The 21,561-nt window shown below is 56.4% G+C and overlaps 1 protein-coding gene across 1 annotated transcript in view; it reads right to left on the reverse strand.

Moving 5' to 3' along the window:
* kif5ab (kinesin family member 5A, b) overlaps positions 1-21,561 on the reverse strand; it is a 239,515-nt gene that overhangs the window by 23,869 nt on the left and 194,085 nt on the right. Inside the window, exons 23-25 of the mRNA XM_041180288.1 lie at positions 6,888-7,104; positions 4,153-4,309; positions 2,642-2,724 (exon numbers count right to left, since the gene is read on the reverse strand). Of these exons, the coding sequence (XP_041036222.1) occupies positions 2,642-2,724; positions 4,153-4,309; positions 6,888-7,104 (457 nt within the window). The remainder of the gene's footprint in view (positions 1-2,641; positions 2,725-4,152; positions 4,310-6,887; positions 7,105-21,561) is intronic.

Genomic DNA, 21,561 nt, shown 5'->3' on the forward strand with positions numbered 1-21,561 from the left:
GAGGGGCCTGAGCTAGCCCGTCATTTATTCAGCTCTTGCCAAGGACCCTGTGCTGGCCTGCATTTTATGGCTCCTCCCGCTGGTAATCCTAAACTTTCTGCGTTTTATACATTTCGTGATTTAGCCGTTTCTCTTTTCTTTTAAAAAAAAACCGCAGGCGCCTGCCAGGGTGTCCTTCGCTGGCCTGCGTTCTGCACACCCGCTGGGGAGCCCATGCTAGCCTGCGCTTTTTGCACCTTCTGTCGGGAGTCCAGCGCTCGCCTGTGTCTTACACACCCGCCTGGGGGTCCAGTGAAACCTGTGTTTTACACATCCTCTTAGGGTTCCGGTGTAACCTGCGTTTTACACACCTGCCTGGAAGTCGAGTGTAGCCTATGTTTTACACATCCTCCTGGGGTTCCAGTGTAGCCTGCGTTTTACACATCCTCCTGGGGTTCCAGTGTAGCCTGCGTTTTACACATCCTCCTGGGGTTCCAGTGTAGCCTGAGTTGTACACATCCTCCCAGGGTTCCAGTGTAGCCTAAGTTTTGCACATCTCCTGGGGTTCCAGTGCAACCTGTGTTTTACACATCCTCCTTGGGGTCCAGTGTATCCTGCGTTTTACACATCCTCCTGGGGTTCCAGTGCAGCCTGTGTTTTACACATCCTCCTGGGGTTCCAGTGCAGCCTGTGTTTTACACAACCTCCTGGGGTTCCAGTGTAGCCTGTGTTTTGCACATCCTCCTGGGGTGCCAGTGTGGCCTGCGTTTTACATATCTGCCTGGGGTTCCAGTGTCGCCTGCATTTTACACACCCACCTGGGTGTCCAGTGTAGCCTGTGTTTTACACATCCTCCTGGAGTTCCAGTGCAGCCTGCGTTTTACACATCCTCCTGGGATTCCAGTGTAGCCTGTGTTTTACACATTTGCCTGGGGTCCAGTGTAGCCTGTGTTTTGCACATCCTCCTGGGGTTCCAGTGCAGCCTGCGTTTTACACATCCTCCTGGGGGTCAAATATAGCCTGTGTTTTACACATCCTCTTGGGGTGCAGTGTAGCCTGTGCTTTCCACATCTGCCTGGGGTTCCAGTGTAGCCTGCATTTTACACATCTGCCTGGGGTTCCAGTGTAGCCTGCATTTTACACATCTGCCTGGGGGTCCAGTGTAGCCTGCGTTTTACACATCTGCTGGGGTTCCAGTGTAGCCTGTGTTTTACACATCCTCCTAGGATTCCAGTGCAACCTGTGTTTTACACATCCTCCTGGGGTTCCAGTGTCACCTGGGTTTTACACATCCTCTTGGGGTTCCAGTGTCACATGCGTTTTACACATCCTCTTGGGGTTCCAGTGTAGCCTGCGTTTTACACATCTGCTGGGGTTTCAGTGTAGCCTGCGTTTTACACATCTGCCTGGGTGTTCCAGTGTAGCCTGCGTTTTACACATCTGCCTGGGGGTTCCAGTGTAGGCTGCGTTTTACACATCTGCTGGGGGTTCAGTATAGCCTGTGTTTTACACATCCTCCTGGGGTTCCAGTGTCACCTGCGTTTTACACATCCTCCTGGGGAGTCCAGTGTAGCCTGCGTTTTACACATCTGCCTGGGGGTTCCAGTGTAGCCTGTGTTTTACACATCTGCTGGGGGTGCAGTGTAGCCTGCGTTTTACACATCTGCTGGGGGTGCAGTGTAGCTTGTGTTTTACACATCTGCCTGGGAGTGCAGTATAGCCTGCATTTTACACATCTGTCTGGGGTTCCAGTGTAGCCTGTGTTTTACACATCCTCCTGGGATTCCAGTGTCGCCTGCATTTTACACATCCTCCTGGGGTTCCAGTGTAGCCTGCATTTTACACATCTGTCTGGGGTTCCAGTGTAGCCTGCATTTTACACATCTGTCTGGGGTTCCAGTGCAGCCTGCGTTTTACACATCTGCCTGGGGGTCCAGTGTAGCCTGCGTTTTACACATATACTGCCGGGTGACCTGCGCTAGCCTGCGTTTAATGCAATCCTGATGGAGGTCCTGTGACAGACATTAAGATGATGAGAAATAGGAGCAGGAAGAGCCCATTTGGCACCTGGACCCTGGTCCCCGATTCAATAACGTTGTGGCTGTTCTGACTGTGTGGCTTCAGCTCCACCTTCCTGCCTGTTCCCCCCTACCCTCATAACCCTCAACCACCCCCCTCGTCGATCAGAAACCCATCTAACTCGGCCTCGGATATATTCACTGACCCGTCCTCCGCTGCTCTCTGGATGGGGGTGGGGGCGAGGGGGAGAGAATTCCACAGACTGACCACCCTCTGAGGGAAGAAATTCCTCCTCGTCTCCGTCTTCAATGGGAGACGCCTTATTCTGAAACTGTGCCCCCCTCCCTCGTTCATTCTAGATTCACCTCCCCCCACACACCACCACCCCCCCCGCTACCCTCTGAGGGGACACATCCTCTCAGCATGTGGTTTATGCGCCAGCGCTTAACGCTTCTACACCTGGTGGGGTCGGGGGTAACCTGCGCTAGCCTGCGTTTTACGCCAAGCTTGTATTTTTTTGCGCACCACCTGCCAGCAGCCTGCGTTTTACATTCGCCCTCTCTCTAGCGAGCAGGAATTACGCGAGTCATGAGGCGGGCAGGAGCGCTGAGCCCCAGGAAGTCGGTTCCGGAGAGCCGCTCACCGTTGTCCACGATCTGTCTTGGGTACAGACTGAAGCTATCTCCGGGGGACATCGTTCCGCTGGAGCAACTTCCAGTCAGAGAGCTGGAAAAGGAGAGAGAGAGAGAACAGAGCCTCAGCACAGTGCCCGATCCACGCATCGCGCATACGCAGGCATCAACACGCAAACGCACCCCACCCCCCGCCGAGTCCCATAATCCAGGTCAACATTCCAGCGCTAATACTGGTGGAGCGCTGCGTTGCTGGGGGTTAAGCACTGCACAGTCGGAGGGTCAGTGCTGAGGGAGCACCGCACTGTGGGAGGGTCAGTGCTGACGGAGTGCCGCACTGTCGGACAGTCAGCGCTGAGGGAGAGCCGCGCTGTCAGAGGGTCAGCGCTGAGGGAGCGCCGCGCTGTCGGAGGGTCAGTGCTGAGGGAGCGCCGCACTGTCGGAGGGTCAGTGCTGAGGGAGCGCCGCACTGTCGGAGGGTCAGTGCCGAGGGAGCACCGCACTGTCGGAGGGTCAGCGCCAAGGGAGTGCCGCACTGTTGGAGGGTCAGTGCTGAGGGAGAGCCGCGCTGTCGGAGGGTCAGCGCTGAGGGAGTGCCGCACTGTCAGAGGGTCAGTGCTGAGGGACAGCCGCACTGTCAGAGGGTCAGCGCTGAGGGAGCGCCGCACTGTCAGAGGGTCAGCGCCGAGGGAGCACCGCACTGTCGGAGGGTGAGCACTGAGGGAGCACCGCACTGTCGGAGGGTCAGCGCTGAGGGAGTGCCGCACTGTCGGAGGGTCAGCGCTAAGGGAGAGCCGCACTGTCAGAGGGTCAGCGCTGAGGGAGAGCCACACTTCGGAGGGTCAGTGCTAAGGGAGAGCCGCACTGTCGGAGGGTCAGTGCTGAGAGAGTGCCGCACTGTCGGAGGGTCAACGCTGAGGGAGCGCCGCACTGTCAGAGGGTCAGCGCTGAGGGAGCACCGCACTGTCGGAGGGTCAGCGCCGAGGGAGTGCCGCGCTGTCGGAGGGTCAGCGCCGAGGGAGAGCCGCACTGTCGGAGGGTCAGGGCTGAGGGAGAGCCGCACTGTCAGAGGGTCAGCGCTGAGGGAGAGCCGCACTGTTGGAGGGTCAGCGCTGAGCGAGAGCCGCGTTGTCGGAGGGTCAGCGCTGCAGCATCAGGAGGTGGGGGTTGGGGGTGGGGGGGGTGGGGGCGGAGTAGGGTGAAGGGTCACGGGGGTGCTGCTTCCAGCCAGCATCCGGCGCCCAGCACGCGCGGAGCTCACCAGCAGCTTGACTTTGTGGGGCATCGCCGCGGGCAGCGTTGTTTAATACACGGACACAGCAGCAGCTCGAGGATCATTAAAGGGACCATCACCAATCAAATTCCGCCCCCCCCACCCCCCCCCCACCCCGGCTAGCGCTCATTGAAATAAAACCTCCCCCCACCCCCGACACACCGAGGAGCGTCTCCCCACCCCATTCCCGCACCCCACCACCCCGTACACCGAACCCCCAACCCACCGCCGCCGCCGGCAGACACTTACTATTTGTCTCTGGAACGCTCCGACAGGCCGGACATGTACATTGTCGGGTGGCAGGACTGGAACAGGGTGTTGCTGTAGGCGCAGGAGTCTGAGTGGCGGCTGCCATGGGTGCTGACCGGGGAGGAGGAAGGTTGCTGGCCCGGACGGACAGGCTTGGCTGGAAGACAAGTTCGCAGGGGTCAGCACGCGGGCGGGCGAGATTAGCAGCAGGAGGCGGAGACCACCCACCTTGTCAATCAGGAATCCATCCACCTCGGCCTTACAAACATTCAGAGGCTCTGCTCCCACCGCCTTTCGAGGAAGAGAGTTCCAGAGAGTCACCCCCACCCCCCCTCCCTCCTCGGAGAGAGAAAACATTTCTCCTCGTCTCTGTCCTCAATGGGCGACCCCCCTTATTTTTAAACAGTGACCCCCTTCCCCCCCACCTCGTTCCAGATTCTCCCACAAGAGGAAACATCTTCTCCGCACCCACCCTGTCGAGACCCCCCTCAGGATCTTATAGGTTTCGTTCGAGCCGCCTCTCACTCTTCTAAACTCCAGCGGATACAAGCCCAGCCTGTCCGACCTTTCCTGATGAGACAACCCCGCCCATTCCAGGCGTCAGTCTGGCTAAACCTTTTCTGAACGGCTTCCAACGCGTTTACACCCTCCCTTAAATAAGGAGACCAGTGCTGTACACAGGGCAGGAGGAGGCCATTCTGCCCGTCTTGCCTTTGCCAGCCCTTTGTAAAAACCTATCCAACTAGTATCCACTCTTCCCCTCCTCCCCGCCCACCCATATCCCTGCAAATTTTCCCCCTTCCAGTATTTATCCGATTCCCCCCCCCTCCGCCCCCCCACCCTTTGGAAAGTTCCTATTGAATCTGCTTCCACCGCTCTTTCAGGCAGCGCCTTCCAGATCACAACAACTCGCTGTGTTTATAAAAAATAATTCTCCTCATCTCCCACCCTCAACCCCCCACCCTCTGGTTCTGTTACCGATTCTCTTCAATCTGTGTCCCCCTCTGGTTACCGACCCTCCCGCCGCTGGAAACAGTCTCTCCCTCTCTACTCTCAGTGGTGGGGAGGAGGCATTCTCCTGCTTCCCAGGGTCGGGGGGGGTGGTGGGGAGGGGGGGTAGGGCAGTCAGTATTCACCCCTCATTACCGCGTCGCTATTTGTGGGATCTTGCTGTGTGGAAATTGGCTGCTGCCTTTCCTATAATACGATACGTTTGGAAAAGAAGATACTCTGTTGGCCTGAAATGCTCTGGGACGTCTTGGGGTGGCGAAAGGTGTCCCCCAATTTGGGATCGCCTGGACTATTGACCCAGAGGCCCCGGGCCGATACTCCGGGGACACGGGTTCAGATCCCACCCCGGCCGCCGGTGGAATTTAAGTTCAGTTAATAAAACCCCGGAATCGAGAGCGAGTCTCAGTCACGGTGACCGTGACAACGATCATCGATTGTCGTGCAGACCCGTCTGGTTCGTTAACGTCCCCTTTAGGGGAGGGGAACCTGCCGTCCTTACCCCAGTCTGGCCCTACACGTGACTCCAGACTCTCCCCCCCCACCCGACACACACACACACACACACACACACAGAGCGATGTGGCCGAACCTTTACTGCCCCTCCGGACCATTTCGGAGGGGCACTCGCTTGCACTCAAGGACGTGGCTCGACACCCCTTCTCAAGGTGGGGGGTGGGGGGGCAATTAGGGAATGGAACAGGCAATCAATGTTGGCCATGCCAGCGCCGCCCGCACCCCAAGAGCGGACGAGTGAAGAAATCGAGCCCGCCCTTCGACGCTGTCGAGAGAAACAGCGGTGGTCCCAACACCGAACGTTGTGGACCCACTCTGGGACGGCCCCTGTTCTCTCTGGCTCACCATCATGGAAGGCTAGCCGTGTCAGGTGGGATACAATTGAAAAAAAAGACACGTCCAATTAAAATAACGGGTTAAGAGATACGAACAGGAGCAGGGCGTTAGGCTTCGGGCCTGCGCTGCTGTTCAACAGGTCATCCGATCTTGGTCTCAATTACACCCTCCTGCCTGTTCCCCCATAACCCTCGACCCCCCTCGTCGATCAGAAACCTGTCTAACTCGCCCTCGGATATATCCACTGACCCGGCCTCCGCTGATCTCTGTGGGGTGGGGGAGAGAATTCCACAGACTGACCACCCTCTGAGGGAAGAAATTCCTCCTCATCTCCGTCTTCAATGGGAGACCCCTTATTCTGAAACTGTGCCCCCCTTCCTGCCCACCCCCCCCCCCCCGTTCTAGATTCCCCCACGAGGAGGGGAGGGGGGGAACATACTCTCAGGATCCACCCTGTCAAGCTCCCCCCTCCTCTCAGAATCTGATCTGTTTCAATAAGATCACCTCTCGTTCTTCTAAACTCCCAACGGGTCCAGGGTCCAACCTGCTCAACCTTTCCCCGTGAGACAAACCCCCCTTCGTCCCAGGGATCAGCCGAGCGAACCTTCTCCGAACGGCCCCCGATGCCAGTACGTTCCCCCCTCCCTTAAGTGAGGAGGCCGGGACTGTACACGGGGCCTCCGGGTGCGGTACAGTTGGAGCGAGTCTCACATGGTTTATATACTCCAGCCCGATCTGCCTTCCCAATTCCTTTTGCTGTGGTCGCCCGGATCCTACAGAATGTCCTACAGTGCCCCGCAAATTGGGCGTGTGACGTGACCCCCCACATCAGCCCAAGTTTCGGCGGGGCGGTGGGAAGGGGCGGGCACGCTTACCGATCTGGGCGGAGTGCGATCGCCTTGGCATGTTCTTGGAGCGCACGACCTCCTTGATGCGGTCGACCTCCAGCTGGTAGCGCCTGCGGTCCTTCATGGCCCCTTCCTTGGCCTCCTTCAGTGCACCCTCCAGCGCCTTGACTCTCTCAGCCGTAGCCCGAAGTCGCTTCTCCAGCTTTGGAAGCTCACAGCGAAGATCTGCATTGTCACGAACCAGCTACGAGAGCCACCGGGGAGGTCGTGGGGAGTGGGGGGTGGGGTGGGGAGAGGGGAGTGGGGAGTGGGGGAGGGGGTGGGGGTGTGGCCGGGCATCAAGATGTTTCGGGGAGGAGAGAAAGGCAGTCGTTTGATCAATGGCTCCGTTACGCTCCCGAAAACCTCGGCCGCTTTTGCGAGCCTTCCGGGTTCGACAGTTCCGCGCGCTAAATCGCCCATCCCATCTGCCGTCGCCACTTACCCCTTCCCCGGACCTCTCTTCAGTTCCTTCACTCATCCGCCCGCCTTCGATGTTCGAAAGTTACTGACAAAAGAGAGAGAGACACGTGGCCAAAGCTTTTTCACCACCCCGCGCTTGTCAGGGCAGACGCCAAGAATGCCAAATCTCAAACTCTCACAACAATTTACACCGCAAGAGAAAAGGGCACCAGCTGGTTGGCAAAGCGGACTCAGAATGGCCGAGATATTGCCACGGGGAGGCTTAGGCTCCCCAAGGTCCCGGGGCATTGTAAAAGAGGCGCAAGGCTTGAACGTGTTTCTTTTGCTTGCAGAGAACAGGTCCCTGCGTGTGAAGGTATATAGCTTCCTGCGAAGACTTCCTCGGTGCTTTCCCCACGGCAATGCCTCAGCCAATCGGATTCGGCCGGCCAGCCAGTCAGCACCCTTTCCTCCCTGTGGTACAAATCGTTGTGAGAGTTTGAAACCAGCGGCATTCTTGCGCTTGTCCCGATGAGTCAGGGACAAGAAGCTTCAGCCACGTGTCTCTCTTTTCAGTGGTATTCAAGTTCTGTACTACCCAGCGACTGTTTTATCATTCCATCTCTCCTCCCCCTGCACTCTGTCTCAGAACATCCCCCTTTTGTCCTCTTCTTCCCCTCCGCCCCCACCCCTACGCCGTGGCTTTGGGGCTTTCTTAAAGTCGGTTACATCTCCAACTTTCCCAAAATGCCATTTGTTGCTTTTCTCACCCCACCCGCTGCCCACCAGCCCCCCAATGGACACTGCCTGACCCTCCGAGTGTCTCCAACATTTTCCCGTTTTTACATCTAACCACTCACTGGTTTCCCGCCCCCTCGAACCAAGACCCTTCCCTCACTCGTAAGCCTGCAGCCGCCCTCCTTCTCGAACCCCCACCCCCCCCACCAAATTGAAAGAACAGGGGCGGGGAGACGCACGGGAACAGCAGCACCTTCAAGTTCCCTTCCCAAGCCTCGCACACGTACCATCCCGACTTGGGAAACGTGTCGGTCATTCCTTCACCTTCGCTGGGTCAAAATCCTGGAAACTGCCCCCCCCCCCCGCCACCACCCACCCTCCCGGGGAGCACGTGATCAATAAAACAAATCCGCCAGGATTGCGCACGTTCCCGGAAATGTCTTGGGAGAGACGCGCCAGGGAGGCGTGATGCTGCCTGAGCAGCGCAACCACACACCCCATGCGGTAGCCTCTTCCCTTTTGTAAAGCTGCTCTATCCGTGAGCAATGCCAGAGAGGGGCTGAACTATTCATGGTTGGGGGAGGGGCGGTGCTGCTGGGAAAGAGCACCCTCCGCTGACAGAACCAAGTTTGGTCTCCAGTTGAAGTGAGGTGAGCAGGAAGGGAGATACCAACCCAGCTAGGTCTACATGTTGGTGCACTTCGGGTCCCCTAAGATATAAACTTCCACAGTCTCTCCTTGTGATTATAGAATGTGTGCGTTTTAGGAACAGGAGGAGGCCATTCAGCCCCTCGATCCTGTTCCACCCCATCCAACGAGACCACGGCTGATCTGTGACCTAACTCCATCTACCCAACCTTCACCCCGTATCCCTTTGACTAACAAAAATCGCTCATCCTCAGGTTTAAAACACATCGATCCGGCATCGATTGCCGTTTGCGGGAGAGAGTTCCAAACTTCTCCCACCCTTTTGCGTGTCGAAGTGTTTCCTAATTTCACTCTGGAAAAGTCTGGCTCGAATTTTCAGACCTTGTCCTAGACTCCCCAACCAGGGGGAATAGTTTCTCTCTATTGACCCCTCTCCGATCCCCTTAATATCTCATAAACTTTGATTGAATCACCCCCCTTAACCTTTTAAATTCCAGAGAATACACCCCCACCCAGTTTGTGTCTAATCTCTCCTTGTAGCTTAAACCTTGGGAGTCCAACCATCACTCTGGTAATTCTACACTGCGCTCCCTCCAACGCCAACATCTCCTTCCTCGGGTGTGGGGCCCGGAACTGCTCACAGTGACTCCAGGGGTGGTCTAACCCGGGGCTTTGTATAGCTGCAGCGGGACTACTACACCCGGCCCACCACTGCGCCCGCCCACCCCCACCTCCACCCCCACCCCCACCGCCCCACAGGTATTCTAGTCCTGCAGATAGAAAGGCTAACATTCTGTTAGCCTTCCTGGTTATGTTCTGTACTTGTTCATGAAATTTGTATGTTGTTATTGGTAATTGGAGCTGGAGTGGAGACGTTTCTCTGCAGCACAAGCTGAGCAGCCAGGAGAAGCGCCACTGAAGTTCTACAGTGCCACCGGTGGCGGGAGGGTATAATTACAGCGTGACGTGTTTACATATGCATTAACGACAGGTAGCACGTTCTGATGTCAAATTTATAATACAGATACGAACAGCGTTTAAAAGCAAAACAGGATTGAAGCATGTCCACATGAAACAGAGATAACTGAATGAACGGCAAGCAGGGATTCAATGCAGAAACAAGCACGGAGCTCATAACCAGGGATAGCAGGGAGAGTAAACAAACTTCACAACACTCACAAGCTCACCAACAGAATTTCCCACGCAAAGCAGTCTGGAGGGGGGGAGCGGAAAGTTGAGCTTGATATTGTTTTCAGACAGCATGTCAAAAGGGAGAGCGCCCACAAGGGGAAGCAGCCAGTTGAATTTGCACCTTGCCAAAGCCGTGCCACATATCAGCTCCTTGCTCGCTACTCAAGGCGGTCATTCACCCGATCACATCTCAACGCCAGACAAGGCAAGGACGGTCACTCTCGGTCACGGTCAAGGTCACGCCTGCCGGTGTCAGTCACAGCCTCCCGCGGGACACCGTTCACCAGCTCTTGGTCATGGGTCCTGTCGCAGCCTGGTTCAGGACCCCACCTCGCTAACGTCACTGCCACTGCCGTTCTCTCGGTCGGCATCGGACAAGTTTCGGGGGGTTGGGGGGGGCGTGGGGGGGGTTGCGCGGAGGAGGGTTTGAGAGAAATCGTTCAGGCCCTTTCACGCCAACCTGCCCCCCACCCCCCCCCCTCCCAAGTATTGGATTGTTATCTGCAGAGGAGCTGTGGCGGGGAGGTGGGGGAGATGGGGAAGGGGAGCGGGTGGTGGTGGTGGGGTGCGTGGTGTGGCGTTGGGCCAGCTCTTCTCGCAGAGGGCCAGCACGGATGCGACAGGCTGAATGGCCTCTCTCTCTCTCTCTCTCTCTCTCTCTGGGGGCTGTGACTGTACTAGGATTCCGATCAGGATTGTTGGCAAGTCGCAAGGTCACCTCGGGGAGAGGCGAGACCGATAAAAATGGGAACCGAGCCACGATAGCTGGGTCGGATTGGGACCCAGTACCTCCCCATCTCCTCCCCAGCCGCCCGTTCACCCCTCTGGGACTATGCCGGGCGTACGGGCTGTCGAACAGCCTATGTCTGTCCCTCACCCCGTAGCCTCGCATGTGGAAAAACACTGGAGGTGCTGTGCTGGGTGTCTTCAAGAGGTGAATGGAGAGATCTTGCAGGAGGAAGGGATAAAAAAAATGAGTATTTAAGATATTCTAGAGGTATCAGTTTTCAATAGAAGAGCGAGAATAGATCACCCCTGGAGTCACTGTGAGCAGCTCCAGGCCCCACACCTGAGGAACAACATATTGGCCTTGGAGGGAACACAGTGTAGAATTACCAGAATGACATCCCATTTCCCATGGGAAGGGTGGTTGAATCCCAAATCTTTGCAGGCTGCGGAGACCAGAGATAGAGAGAGATGGGGCGGTGGTGGGGGGGGGAGACAACACGCGTTGCAGGGGACCCCAGGCGCTGCCTCCCCTGCTCGCTCGCTGACTGACCGACCAGGAGGAACCGAGCTTTCGGCCTCAAATCCAAGCCAAGGCACCGAGCAGCTCCAGCATCGCACCTCAGCCAACAGAGGGTCATGCCATGCAGGTCAACAGATCCAAGAGCTTTGGACCGTGTCCGGGTCAAAGCGAAACTGGGTCAACGCGCTGTAGTAAGGAAGGGGAAATAGGGTTGGGGTGGGGGGCGGCGGTGCGGGGGGGTGTGGTTGGGGGAAGATAGCAAACTGGAGTTGGAGACAGCAGCCGATTCTAGGCGTCAACTGGATTTCCCCCCGAACCCAACGTGAGCTGTGAATGGCTTCTTCTGACCGCCCCCATGGAGGTTGCCTCTGCGAGGGACACAGGGTGCGCGGGAGCTCAGTGTTGAGGTCAAGGAACAGAAGACCGATGAGGGAAGATGACCACAACGTCTCTGTGGAGCGAGGCCCATCGGTGCGGCGGTGAGGTCCGTCAGTGTCAGGGCGATAATGGTTATTATTGGGGTGGTTTCAGGCTGGACGAGCCCCATTCCAATCTCTGTGAGCTCCTCCAGGCCAATAACCCCTGGGAGCCGCCACTTGGTCTCGAGATTCCTCCCCCCTGTGAAATGGACGAAGCCCATTGTACAAGTGTGGCCGCTGCAAGAGCGGGTGTCCTAGCCGAGTCCTTGAGGTGGTGAATCACTCCGTGCAAGAGGGGACTCTGCGCAGCTATCAGGGGTGGGGTTCCGCCTCAGTGTTAGCCAGAGACCTAAGCCCGAAGAATCCAGGCTGACGTGCCCAAGGGTCAGCGCTGAGGGAGAGCCGCACTGTGGGAGGGTCAGTGCTGAGGGAGCGCCGCACTGTCGGAGGGTCAGCGCTGAGGGAGCGCCGCACTGTGGGAGGGTCGGCGCTGAGGGAGCGCCGCACTGTGGGAGGGTCGGCGCTGAGGGAGCGCCGCACTGTCGGAGGGTCGGCGCTGAGGGAGCGCCGCACTGTCGGAGGGTCGGCGCTGAGGGAGCGCCGCACTGTCGGAGGGTCGGCGCTGAGGGAGCGCCGCACTGTCGGAAGGGTCAGCGCTGAGGGAGCGCTGCACTGTTGGAGGGTCGGCGCTGAGGGAGCGCCGCACTGTCGGAGGGTCAGCGCTGAGGGAGCGCCGCACTGTCGGAGGGTCAGCGCTGAGGGAGTGCCGCACTGTCGGAGGGTCAGCGCTGAGGGAGAGCCGCACTGTGGGAGGGTCAGTGCTGAGGGAGCGCCGCACTGTCGGAGGGTCAGCGCTGAGGGAGCGCCGCACTGTTGGAGGGTCAGCGCTGAGGGAGCGCCGCACTGTCGGAGGGTCAGCGCTGAGGGAGCGCCGCACTGTCGGAGGGTCGGCGCTGAGGGAGCGCCGCACTGTCGGAGGGTTGGCGCTGGGGGAGCGCCGCACTGTTGGAGAGTCAGCGCTGAGGGAGCACCGCGCTGTCGGAGGGTCAGTACTGAGGGAGTGCCGCAGTGTGGGAGGGTCAGCGCTGAGGGAGCGCCGCAGTGTTGGAGGGTCACTGATGAGAGAGTGGCGCACTGTCAGAGGGTCAGCGCTGAGGGAGAGCCGCACTGTCAGGGTCAGCGCTGAGGGAGCGCCGCGCTGTCAGAGGGTCAGTGCTGAGGGAGCGCCGCACTGTCGGAGGGTCAGCGCTGAGGGAGAGCCGCACTGTGGAGGGTCAGCACCGAGGGAGCGCCACATTGTGGGACGGTCAGCGCCGAGGGAGCGCCGCACTGTGGGAGGGTCAGTGCTGAGGGAGCGCCGCACTGTCGGAGGGTCAGCGATGAGGGAGCACCGCACTGTGGGAGGGTCAGCGCTGAGGGAGCGCCGCACTGTCAGAGGGTCAGCGCTGAGGGAGCGCCGCAGTGTGGGAGGGTCAGTGCTGTCGGAGCGCCGCACTGTGTGAGGTTCAGCGCTGAGGGAGCGCCGCGCTGTCGGAGGGTCAGTGCTGAGGGAGTGCCGCGCTAAGGGAGTGCCGCACTGTCGGAGGGTCAGTACTGAGGGAGTGCCGCACTGACGGAGGGTCAGTGCTGAGGGAGTGCCGCGCTAAGGGAGTGCCGCACTGTCGGAGGGTCAGTACTGAGGGAGTGCCGCACTGACGGAGGGTCAGTGCTGAGGGAGCAACACACTGTGGGAGGGTCAGTGCTGAGGGAGTGCCGCACTGTCGGAGGGTCAGTGCTGAGGGAGCGCCGCGCTGTCGGAGGGTCAGTGCTGAGGGAGTGCCACGCTGTGGGAGGGTCAGCGCCGAGGGAGTGCCGCAGTGTCACATTGGAGCGGGCATGGGAATGGGGAGGAGGGGTGCAATAGAAAAGAGAAAAGCAGGCAGTGATGATTCGCAACAGCCCTGGGCCAGACAACACACACACACACACACACCGCTTTAGCCTCACAGCCTTTACAAAATAAAGTCACAGCGGGGTTAGGGGAGTGGGAGGGGAGAGCGGGATAACAGGGTGTTCAGGGAGGGGGGGCAGCGGGAAGAGAGAGGTACCTTATTATGCCAGTGCATCACCTGATGCGATTTGGACAGAGCCAGGGGTGGACAGGGGTGGAGGACAAAAAACGATAGGATGCAAAAGAGATATAAAGAAAAGAGGGTGAGTAATAGGCTCCAGCTGGAAAGGGTCACAGCAAACAGGACATAGGCCGCACCCAAAACAACCCCAGAGACAGCAGCAGCAGAAACAGAACCTCAACAGAGATGTGGACCTTTCTCCCACTTCCCAACCCAGAGAGTCCAAACGAGGAAGAGGAGGAGGAGACCGGCTTGTGGGTGGGTGGGAATCTGGACCAGATCAGGACCTCTCGCCACAAGTATCCCCCCCCCCCCCCCCCCCCCCCCCCCCCCCCGCCATACCCTTCCCCCTCCCCCTCCCCGTCACCCTCGCCTCCTCCCCACTACAAACCAGCCAAACACACGGTAGCGGGTGGTTTAGGTGGACAATGCCAGGTTGTCCAGGTCACGAGCGCTGGAGCTTTCGCTGGAAGAATTGTGCCGCACTCATCTTAAAATTCTCACCCTTGTCTTCAAATCCCTCCTCAACACCCGCCTCCCGCCATCTCTGTAACCTCCACCAGTCCCTACACCCCTCCCTACCTCTGTAATCTCCTCCAACCCTTACTACCCTCCCTATCTCTTTAACCTCCTCCAGCCCCTACAACCCTCCCGACCTCTGTAATCTCCTCCAACCCTTACTACCCTCCCTATCTCTTTAACCTCCTCCAGCCCCTACATCCCTCCCTATCTCTGTAACCTCCTCCAGCCCCTACATCCTTCCCTATCTCTGTAACCCCCTCCAGCCGCTACACCCCTCCCTATCTCTGTAACCTCCTCCAGCCCCTACAACCCTCCCTATCTCTGTAACCTACTCCAGCCCCTACAACCGTCCCTATCTCTGTAACCTCCTCCAGTCCCTACACCCCTCCCTATTTCTGTAACCTCCACCAGTCCCTACACCCCTCCCTATCTCTGTAATCTACTCCAGTCCCCTACACCCCTCCCTATCTCTGCAATCTCCTCCAGCCCCTACAACCCTCCCTATCTCTGTCACCTCCTCCAGTCCCTACATCCCTCCCTATCTCTGTAACCTCCTCCAGCCCCTACAACCCTTTCTCTGTAACCTCCTCCAGTCCCTACACCCCTCCCTATCTCTGTAACCTCCTCCAGCTCCTACAACCCTCCCTATCTCTGTAACCTCCTCCAGCCCCTACAACCCTCCCTATCTCTGTAACCTCCTCCAGCCCCTACATCCCTCTCTATCTCTGTAACCTCCTCCAGCCCCTACAACCCTCCCTATCTCTGTAACCTCCTCCAACCCCTACAACCCTCCCTATCTCTGTAACCTCCTCCAGTCCCCTACAACCCTTCCTATCTCTGTAACCTCCTCCAGCCCCTACAACCCTCCCTATCTCTGTAACCTCCTCCAACCCCTACAACCCTCCCTATCTCTGTCACCTCCTCCACCCCTACAACCCTCCCTATCTCTGTCAACTCCTCCACTCCCTACAACCCTCCCTATCTCTGTAACCTCCTCCAACCCCTACAACCCTCCCTATCTCTGTCAGCTCCTCCAGTCCCTACAACCCTCCCTATCTCTGTCACCTCCTACAGCCCCTACAACCCTCCCTGTCTCTGTAACCTCCTCCAGCCCCTACAACTCTCCCTATCTCTGTAACCTCCTCCAGCCCCCTACAACCCTCCCTATCTCTGTAATCTCCTCCAGCCCCTACAACCCTCCCTATCTCTGTAACCTGCTCCAGTCCCTACACCCCTCCCTATCTCTGTAACATCCTCTAGCCCCTACAACCCTCCCTATCTCTGTAACCTCCTCCAACCCCTACAACCCTCCCTATCTCTGTAATCTCCTACAACCCTTCCTATCTCTGTAACCTCCTCCAGCCCCTACAACCCTCCCTATCTATGTAACCTCCTCCAGCCCCTACAACCCTCCCTACCTCTGTAATCTCCTCCAACCCCTACAACCCTCCCTATCTCTGTAAGCTCCTCCAGCCCCTACAACCCTCCCTATTTCTGTAACATCCCTCAGCCCCTACACCCCTCCCTATCTCTGCAACCTCCTCCAGCCCCCTACAACCCTCCCTATCTCTGTCACCTCCTCCACCCCTACAACCCTCCCTATCTCTGTCAACTCCTCCACTCCCTACAACCCTCCCTATCTCTGTAACCTCCTCCAACCCCTACAACCCTCCCTATCTCTGTAACCTCCTCCAGCCCCCTACAACCCTCCCTATCTCTGTAATCTCCTCCAGCCCCTACAACCCTCCCTATCTCTGTAACCTGCTCCAGTCCCTATACCCCTCCCTATCTCTGTAACCTCCTGCAACCCCTACAACCCTCCCTATCTCTGTAACCTCCTCCAGTCCCTACACCCCTCCCTATCTCTGTCACCTCCTCCAGCCCCCTACAACCCTCCCTATCTCTTTAACCTCCTCCAGCCCCTACAACCCTCCCTATCTCTGTCACCTCCTCCAGTCCCTACACCCCTCCCTATCTCTGTAACCTGCTCCAGCCCCCTACACCCCTCCCTATCTCTGTAACCTGCTCCAGTCCCTACAACTCTCCCTATCCCTGTAACCTCCTCCTGTCCCTTTGACCCTGCCTATCTCTGTAACCTCTGCCAGCTCCTACAACCCTCTGAGATCTCTGCACTCCTCCAATTCCGGCCTCTCTCGCATCCTCCCGATTCCCATCGCTCCACCATCGGCTGCCACGCCTTCAGCTGCCTGGGGCCCCAAGCTCTGGAATTCCCTCCCTGAACCACGCCACCTCTCTCTCCCTCTTTCTCCCCTCCTTTAAGACGCTCTTTAAAACCTTCTCCCCTGGCATTTGACTGTCTTTACACTGCTGAATAAAGGCAAGATGTTGGTGTTATTGTTGAGGCCGCTCAGCTCCTCAAGCTTGTTACACAGGAACAGGAGGAGGCCATTCAGCCCCTCTCCTCGAGCCTGTTACACAGGAACAGGAGGAGACCATTCAGCCCCTCCTCAAGCCTGTTACACAGGGACAGGAGGAGGCCATTCAGCCTCTCCTCGAGCCTGTTACACAGGAACAGGAAGAGGCCATTCAGCCCCTCTCCTTGAGCCTGATACACAGGGACAGGAGGAGGCCATTCAGCCCCCCTCTAGTTCATTCCACACTTCAATTAGATCATGGCTGCTGTGTGGGAGCAGGGTCAACATTGCTGAGCAAGCACACCCAGGCCCTTACCCGCGCTCCCCACACCAGACCAACGTCAGGACAGTGCTTGCAATTGCAAAATTATTATGCTAAAAGCAAGAGAGAGAGAGAGAGGTTCCCCCAACCCTCTCGATAACCATTCTGCGATTTGGTTGCAGCCTATTTAAGTCTCACACATCATGAAACCAAAGAAAAATCAATAAATAGCCACCGGAAGATGACATTAATTCTGTGACACCAGTCAACATAATAATGAAACCTCCTGGCACTTCAAATCTGGGACCAACACAAGGCGGGGGGACAGGTTTACAACCACGAGATTCATAAGGTAATTATATTCTGGGGCTCGGGGGGTAAATGAAAGGGGTTCAGGAAAGTATGCCTGGATGGTTTGATTGTCAAGGGTCAAAGGAAGACTCAGTTTGTTTTATAGAGAGGAAGGTGCAAGGTATTTAGGCTTGGAGACAGAGACCGCAGTCTCTGAGCACATCATGAATCACCCAAAGTCCCAGGAAGGTGTTACACGTATCAAGCTGCAAACGGTGCGGTAAACTATCTAAGCTGAAGGGGAACGAGGATCAAGGATGACTGATTAGCATTTCTATTCAGATACAAAGTTAATCTGTTTCCCTTCGCCATGGGGAGAGGGTAGAGGAAGCACTGTGATATCAGCGTACCTATAATTGTTGAGGCCATTCGGCCCCTCCTCGAGCTGGTTACGCAGGAACGGGAGGAGGCCGCTCAGCCCCTCCTCAAGCCTTTGCACGCGAGCAGGAGGCCACTCAGCCTGCTTTCGGGCCTCTTACAGAAGACCCTCAGGAGGCCATTCAGCCCCTCCTCTTCCCGATATCGCAGACAGGAAGCAGTTTGCGGTCTTGCCTTGCGTGGGCTGCAATCTCCTGAGAGGTAACCAACACGGGACGGGACTAACCAGGCCTGCACCTTGGGAAGAGAAGGGGCCGAATCTCTCTTTCGCCACCGCAGAACGCGATTGGGAGCTCTTGCTCGGATTGAAGACCCAGTCTGAGAGGATTTAAAGGAGGCCGGATTACCCGCCTAGCTTGGAGCCGGAGGAAGGGATCCCCACAGCGAAAAGATCAGAGGACGTGAAAGCAAAACCTCCGGGGAGCTGGGAATAATTTTAGACTGGGTTCTGGGTGGATGTACTGCCCACTTAAAGGGGCAGCGTAACATATCGGTGCAGCGGGAGATTTTTGGTTGTGCCAAAGGCTAAAAGGGGAATCTCGTTTAGAGTACAGGTTGCCTAGGAAAGAAAAGTGTTTGGTCAATATGGTCCTCTTTTAGTCATTTGTTGCAGTAGAAGTTTTAAAACCTGATGTGTCACTCAAATCTCTCTCGTCACTTGGTAGCGCGGAACTCGAACATCACTGAAAAGAGAGACATGCTGCCTAGGTTTTACGTCTCGCACTCATCAGGACAAATGCAAGAGTGCCAAATTTCAGACTCTCACAACAATTTATACCACGGGAGTATAAATTGTTGTGTTGGTTCAAAATTTGGAATTCTCGCATTTGTCCTGATGAGTGCAGGATGAAAAGCTTCAGCGACATGTGTCTCTTTTTGGAAACATTCTCCTTAAACATTGTTGGTCTCCACAGAGTGTCAAAATGCCTTAGGCACAGAAAATGGTTCATCTTCAAGGGCTAAGAACATTCTGGAAGAATTTATTGTTTTTTTTTAAATGACGCTGCCCATTAAAGGGTTAATGCAGGGACTCCGGTGGCTGCTGTTCCGGGAAAAGACAGCATTTTACAGGAAAAGGTAATCGAACAGTTTTAGAGGAGCTGGGAACCTCTTGACCCCGGGCGGACTGTTTACATAAAGGGTCACGTGGTGGTTTACGGGTTTGAGAAAAAAAATCATGCCTAGGAAACTGGTGTTGCTTTGAGGGAAACGAAGGATCAACTGCTCATGAAAGGAGGACAGCATCTTTACAGTCCACAGCTGGATGTGAATAGGAGCTGCTCCTAAGCTGCTGTACATGCTGCAATTGAGTACCTGCAAGTTTTCCTTGAGTCCGCCTGAAAAGTAGCGCAAGAGTCATCGATTGTATCACAGACCAGCGCTGAGAGACCCACCGTATAACCCGGACACCATTTCAAGGACTCCACCATCTATCCTGTTCCCCTGAACCATTGACTTTTAACAGAATTCCTCTATTTTATTTCATTACTTTTTGTCGTGAGTGTGTGTCTGTGTGCGTGCATGCGTGTGTGTGTGTGGTGTGCGTGTCTGTGTGGTGTGCGTGCCTGTGTGCACGAGTGTGAATGTGTGTGCACATGTACATGTGTGTGTGTTGTGTGTGTATGTGTGTGCCCGCGTGCATGTGTGTGTGTGGTGCATGTGTCTATGTGTGTGTGTGTATGTGTGTGCCCGCGTGCATGTGTGTGTGTGTGGTGTGTGTGTGTCTATGTGTGTGTATGTGTGCCCACGTGCATGTGTGTGTGTGGTGCGTGTGTCTATGTGGGTGTGTGTATGTGTGTGCCTGCGTGCATGTGTGTGTGTGGTGTGTGTGTGTGTGTGTGTGTGTGTGTGCCCGCGTGCATGTGTGTATGTGGTGTGTGTGTGTGTGTGTGTGTGTGCCTGCGTGCATGTGTGTATGTGGTGTGTGTGTGTCTATGTGTGTGTGTGTGTGTGTATCTGTGTGGTGCGTGTGTCTTTGTGGGTGTGTGTATGTGCGTGCCTGTGTGTGCGAGTGTGAATGTGTGTGCGCATGTGCATGTGTGTGTGTTGTGTGTGTATGTGTGTGCGCATGTGCATGTGTGTGTGTGGTGTGTGTGTGTCTGTGTGTGTGTGTGTGTGTGTGCCCACGTGCATGTGTGTATGTGGTGTGTGTGTGTGTGTGTGTATCTGTGTAGTGCGTGTGTCTATTTGGGTGTGTTTATGTGCGTGCCTGTGTGTGCGAGTGTGAATGTGTATGCGCATGTGCATGTGTGTGTTGTGTGTGTATGTGTGTGCCCACGTGCATGTGTGTGTGTGGTGTGTGTGTGCCTATGTGTGTGTGTGTGTGTGTGTGTGTGCCCGCGTGCATGTGTGAATGTGGTGTGTGTGTGTCTATGTGTGTGTGTGTGTGTGTGTGTGCCTGCGTGCATGTGTGTATGTGGTGTGTGTGTGTGTGTGTGTGTGTGTGTGTGTATCTGTGTGGTGCGTGTGTCTATGTGGGTGTGTGTTAGTGTGTTAGGGTATTTAAAAGAGTAATTATTATACTTTCATCTTTCATGCTGCATGTTAATAAGCTTTGCCTTTCTACTTGAAAAGACTAGTTTTATAATCAACTAATAATTTTGTTTATTCAAGGAACTGAGCGCTGAGAGGTCACTGAGATCCACAGGTAAAGCACAGATTCGGCCGTATAGCGAGCTGGAGAAATCGTTTCAGTCCATGTTTTGACCCATGGAGGAGTGTGAGTAGAGACGCACGGTCCATCTCAGGCATAACGGGGTGTCAGGTACAACTGGACGGAGAACATGAGAATGGCAGGCAGTAAAACCAGGACTGCAGAGGTTGGGGGGAGAGGTGAAAGAGTCTTGGATGGAGGCGGAACAGTAAGAGGAAAATGAAGAAATCGGGGGATCGAGTCCACACAAGGACCCAGCTGTCCCAGGCTGGTCAATTAGACCCCTCAGGACACAGGATCAGTGCCGACTGCGGCTTCATAAATAGAGGCACTCAGTCCGCAAAGCGGGTCAGTTACTCTGAACCTTTTTATAAAGCTCTGGTTTAGTCCACGACGAGGGGGCTGTGTCCAGTTCCGGTCACCGCCGCGCTCCAGGACGGGTGTGAGGGTCCTCGAGAGGGTGCGGAGGGAGGTTTATCAGAATGGTACGGGGGGGAGGGTTGGGGGGGGGTGGGCTTTAGCTCCGAGGTGGGGGTTGGAGAAGCTGGGGGCCGTTCTCCTTGAAGCGAAGGGGATCGAGGGGAGATCAGATCGAGGGGGGAGGGGGTACGAGATAGTGACAGGTTCGGATAAGGTGGGCAAAGGAAAGCTGTTCCCCTTAGCTGATGGGGCAAGGATTGGGGAGCTGGGGGTTGGTGAGACACAGATTTAATGTTCTGGACATTGGGGTGTGGGGGTGGTGAGGTGGGGGGCGTTGTGAGGAGGAACCTTATCCCCCGCAGCGAGCGGTGACGACCTGGAACTGGCTGCCCCACGAGGGCGGTGGAAGCGGAGACGGGTGAATGATTCCGAAAGGGGATCGGACGCTCGAGGGGGGAATAAACTCGCACGGGGGGTCACGGGGGATAGAGCGGGAGGGGGGAAATGGGGACTGACCGGATCGGTCTGCGGAGAGCCGGCCCGGTCTCGATGGGCCGAGCGGCCTCCTTCTGTTTAATGTAAATGATGCTCTGGCTTTGTGAACATGTCTTCTGCATTTCTGTCAATTCAGTGGAGGGGAAAGTTTAAAAACATATATCCCCTCAGAAGTTTACATATCTTTAGTTGGTGCACAGGGTAGGGGGCACAGGGGGAAAGTGGCAAGTAGTAATCTAGCTCAATTCGACCAATGGGAGGCCATTCAGCCCCCTCCTCCCCCTCGAGCCTGTTACACAGGAACAGGAGGAGGCCATTCAGCCCCCCTACCTCCTCGAGCCTGTTACACAGGAACAGGAGGAGGCCATTCAGCCCTCTCCTCCCCCTCGAGCCTGTTACACAGGAACAGGAGGAGGCCATTCAGCCCCCTCCTCCCCCTCGAGCCTGT

The sequence above is a fragment of the Carcharodon carcharias genome, chromosome X, assembly GCF_017639515.1.
Source record: "Carcharodon carcharias isolate sCarCar2 chromosome X, sCarCar2.pri, whole genome shotgun sequence".
Lineage (NCBI taxonomy): Eukaryota > Metazoa > Chordata > Chondrichthyes > Lamniformes > Lamnidae > Carcharodon > Carcharodon carcharias.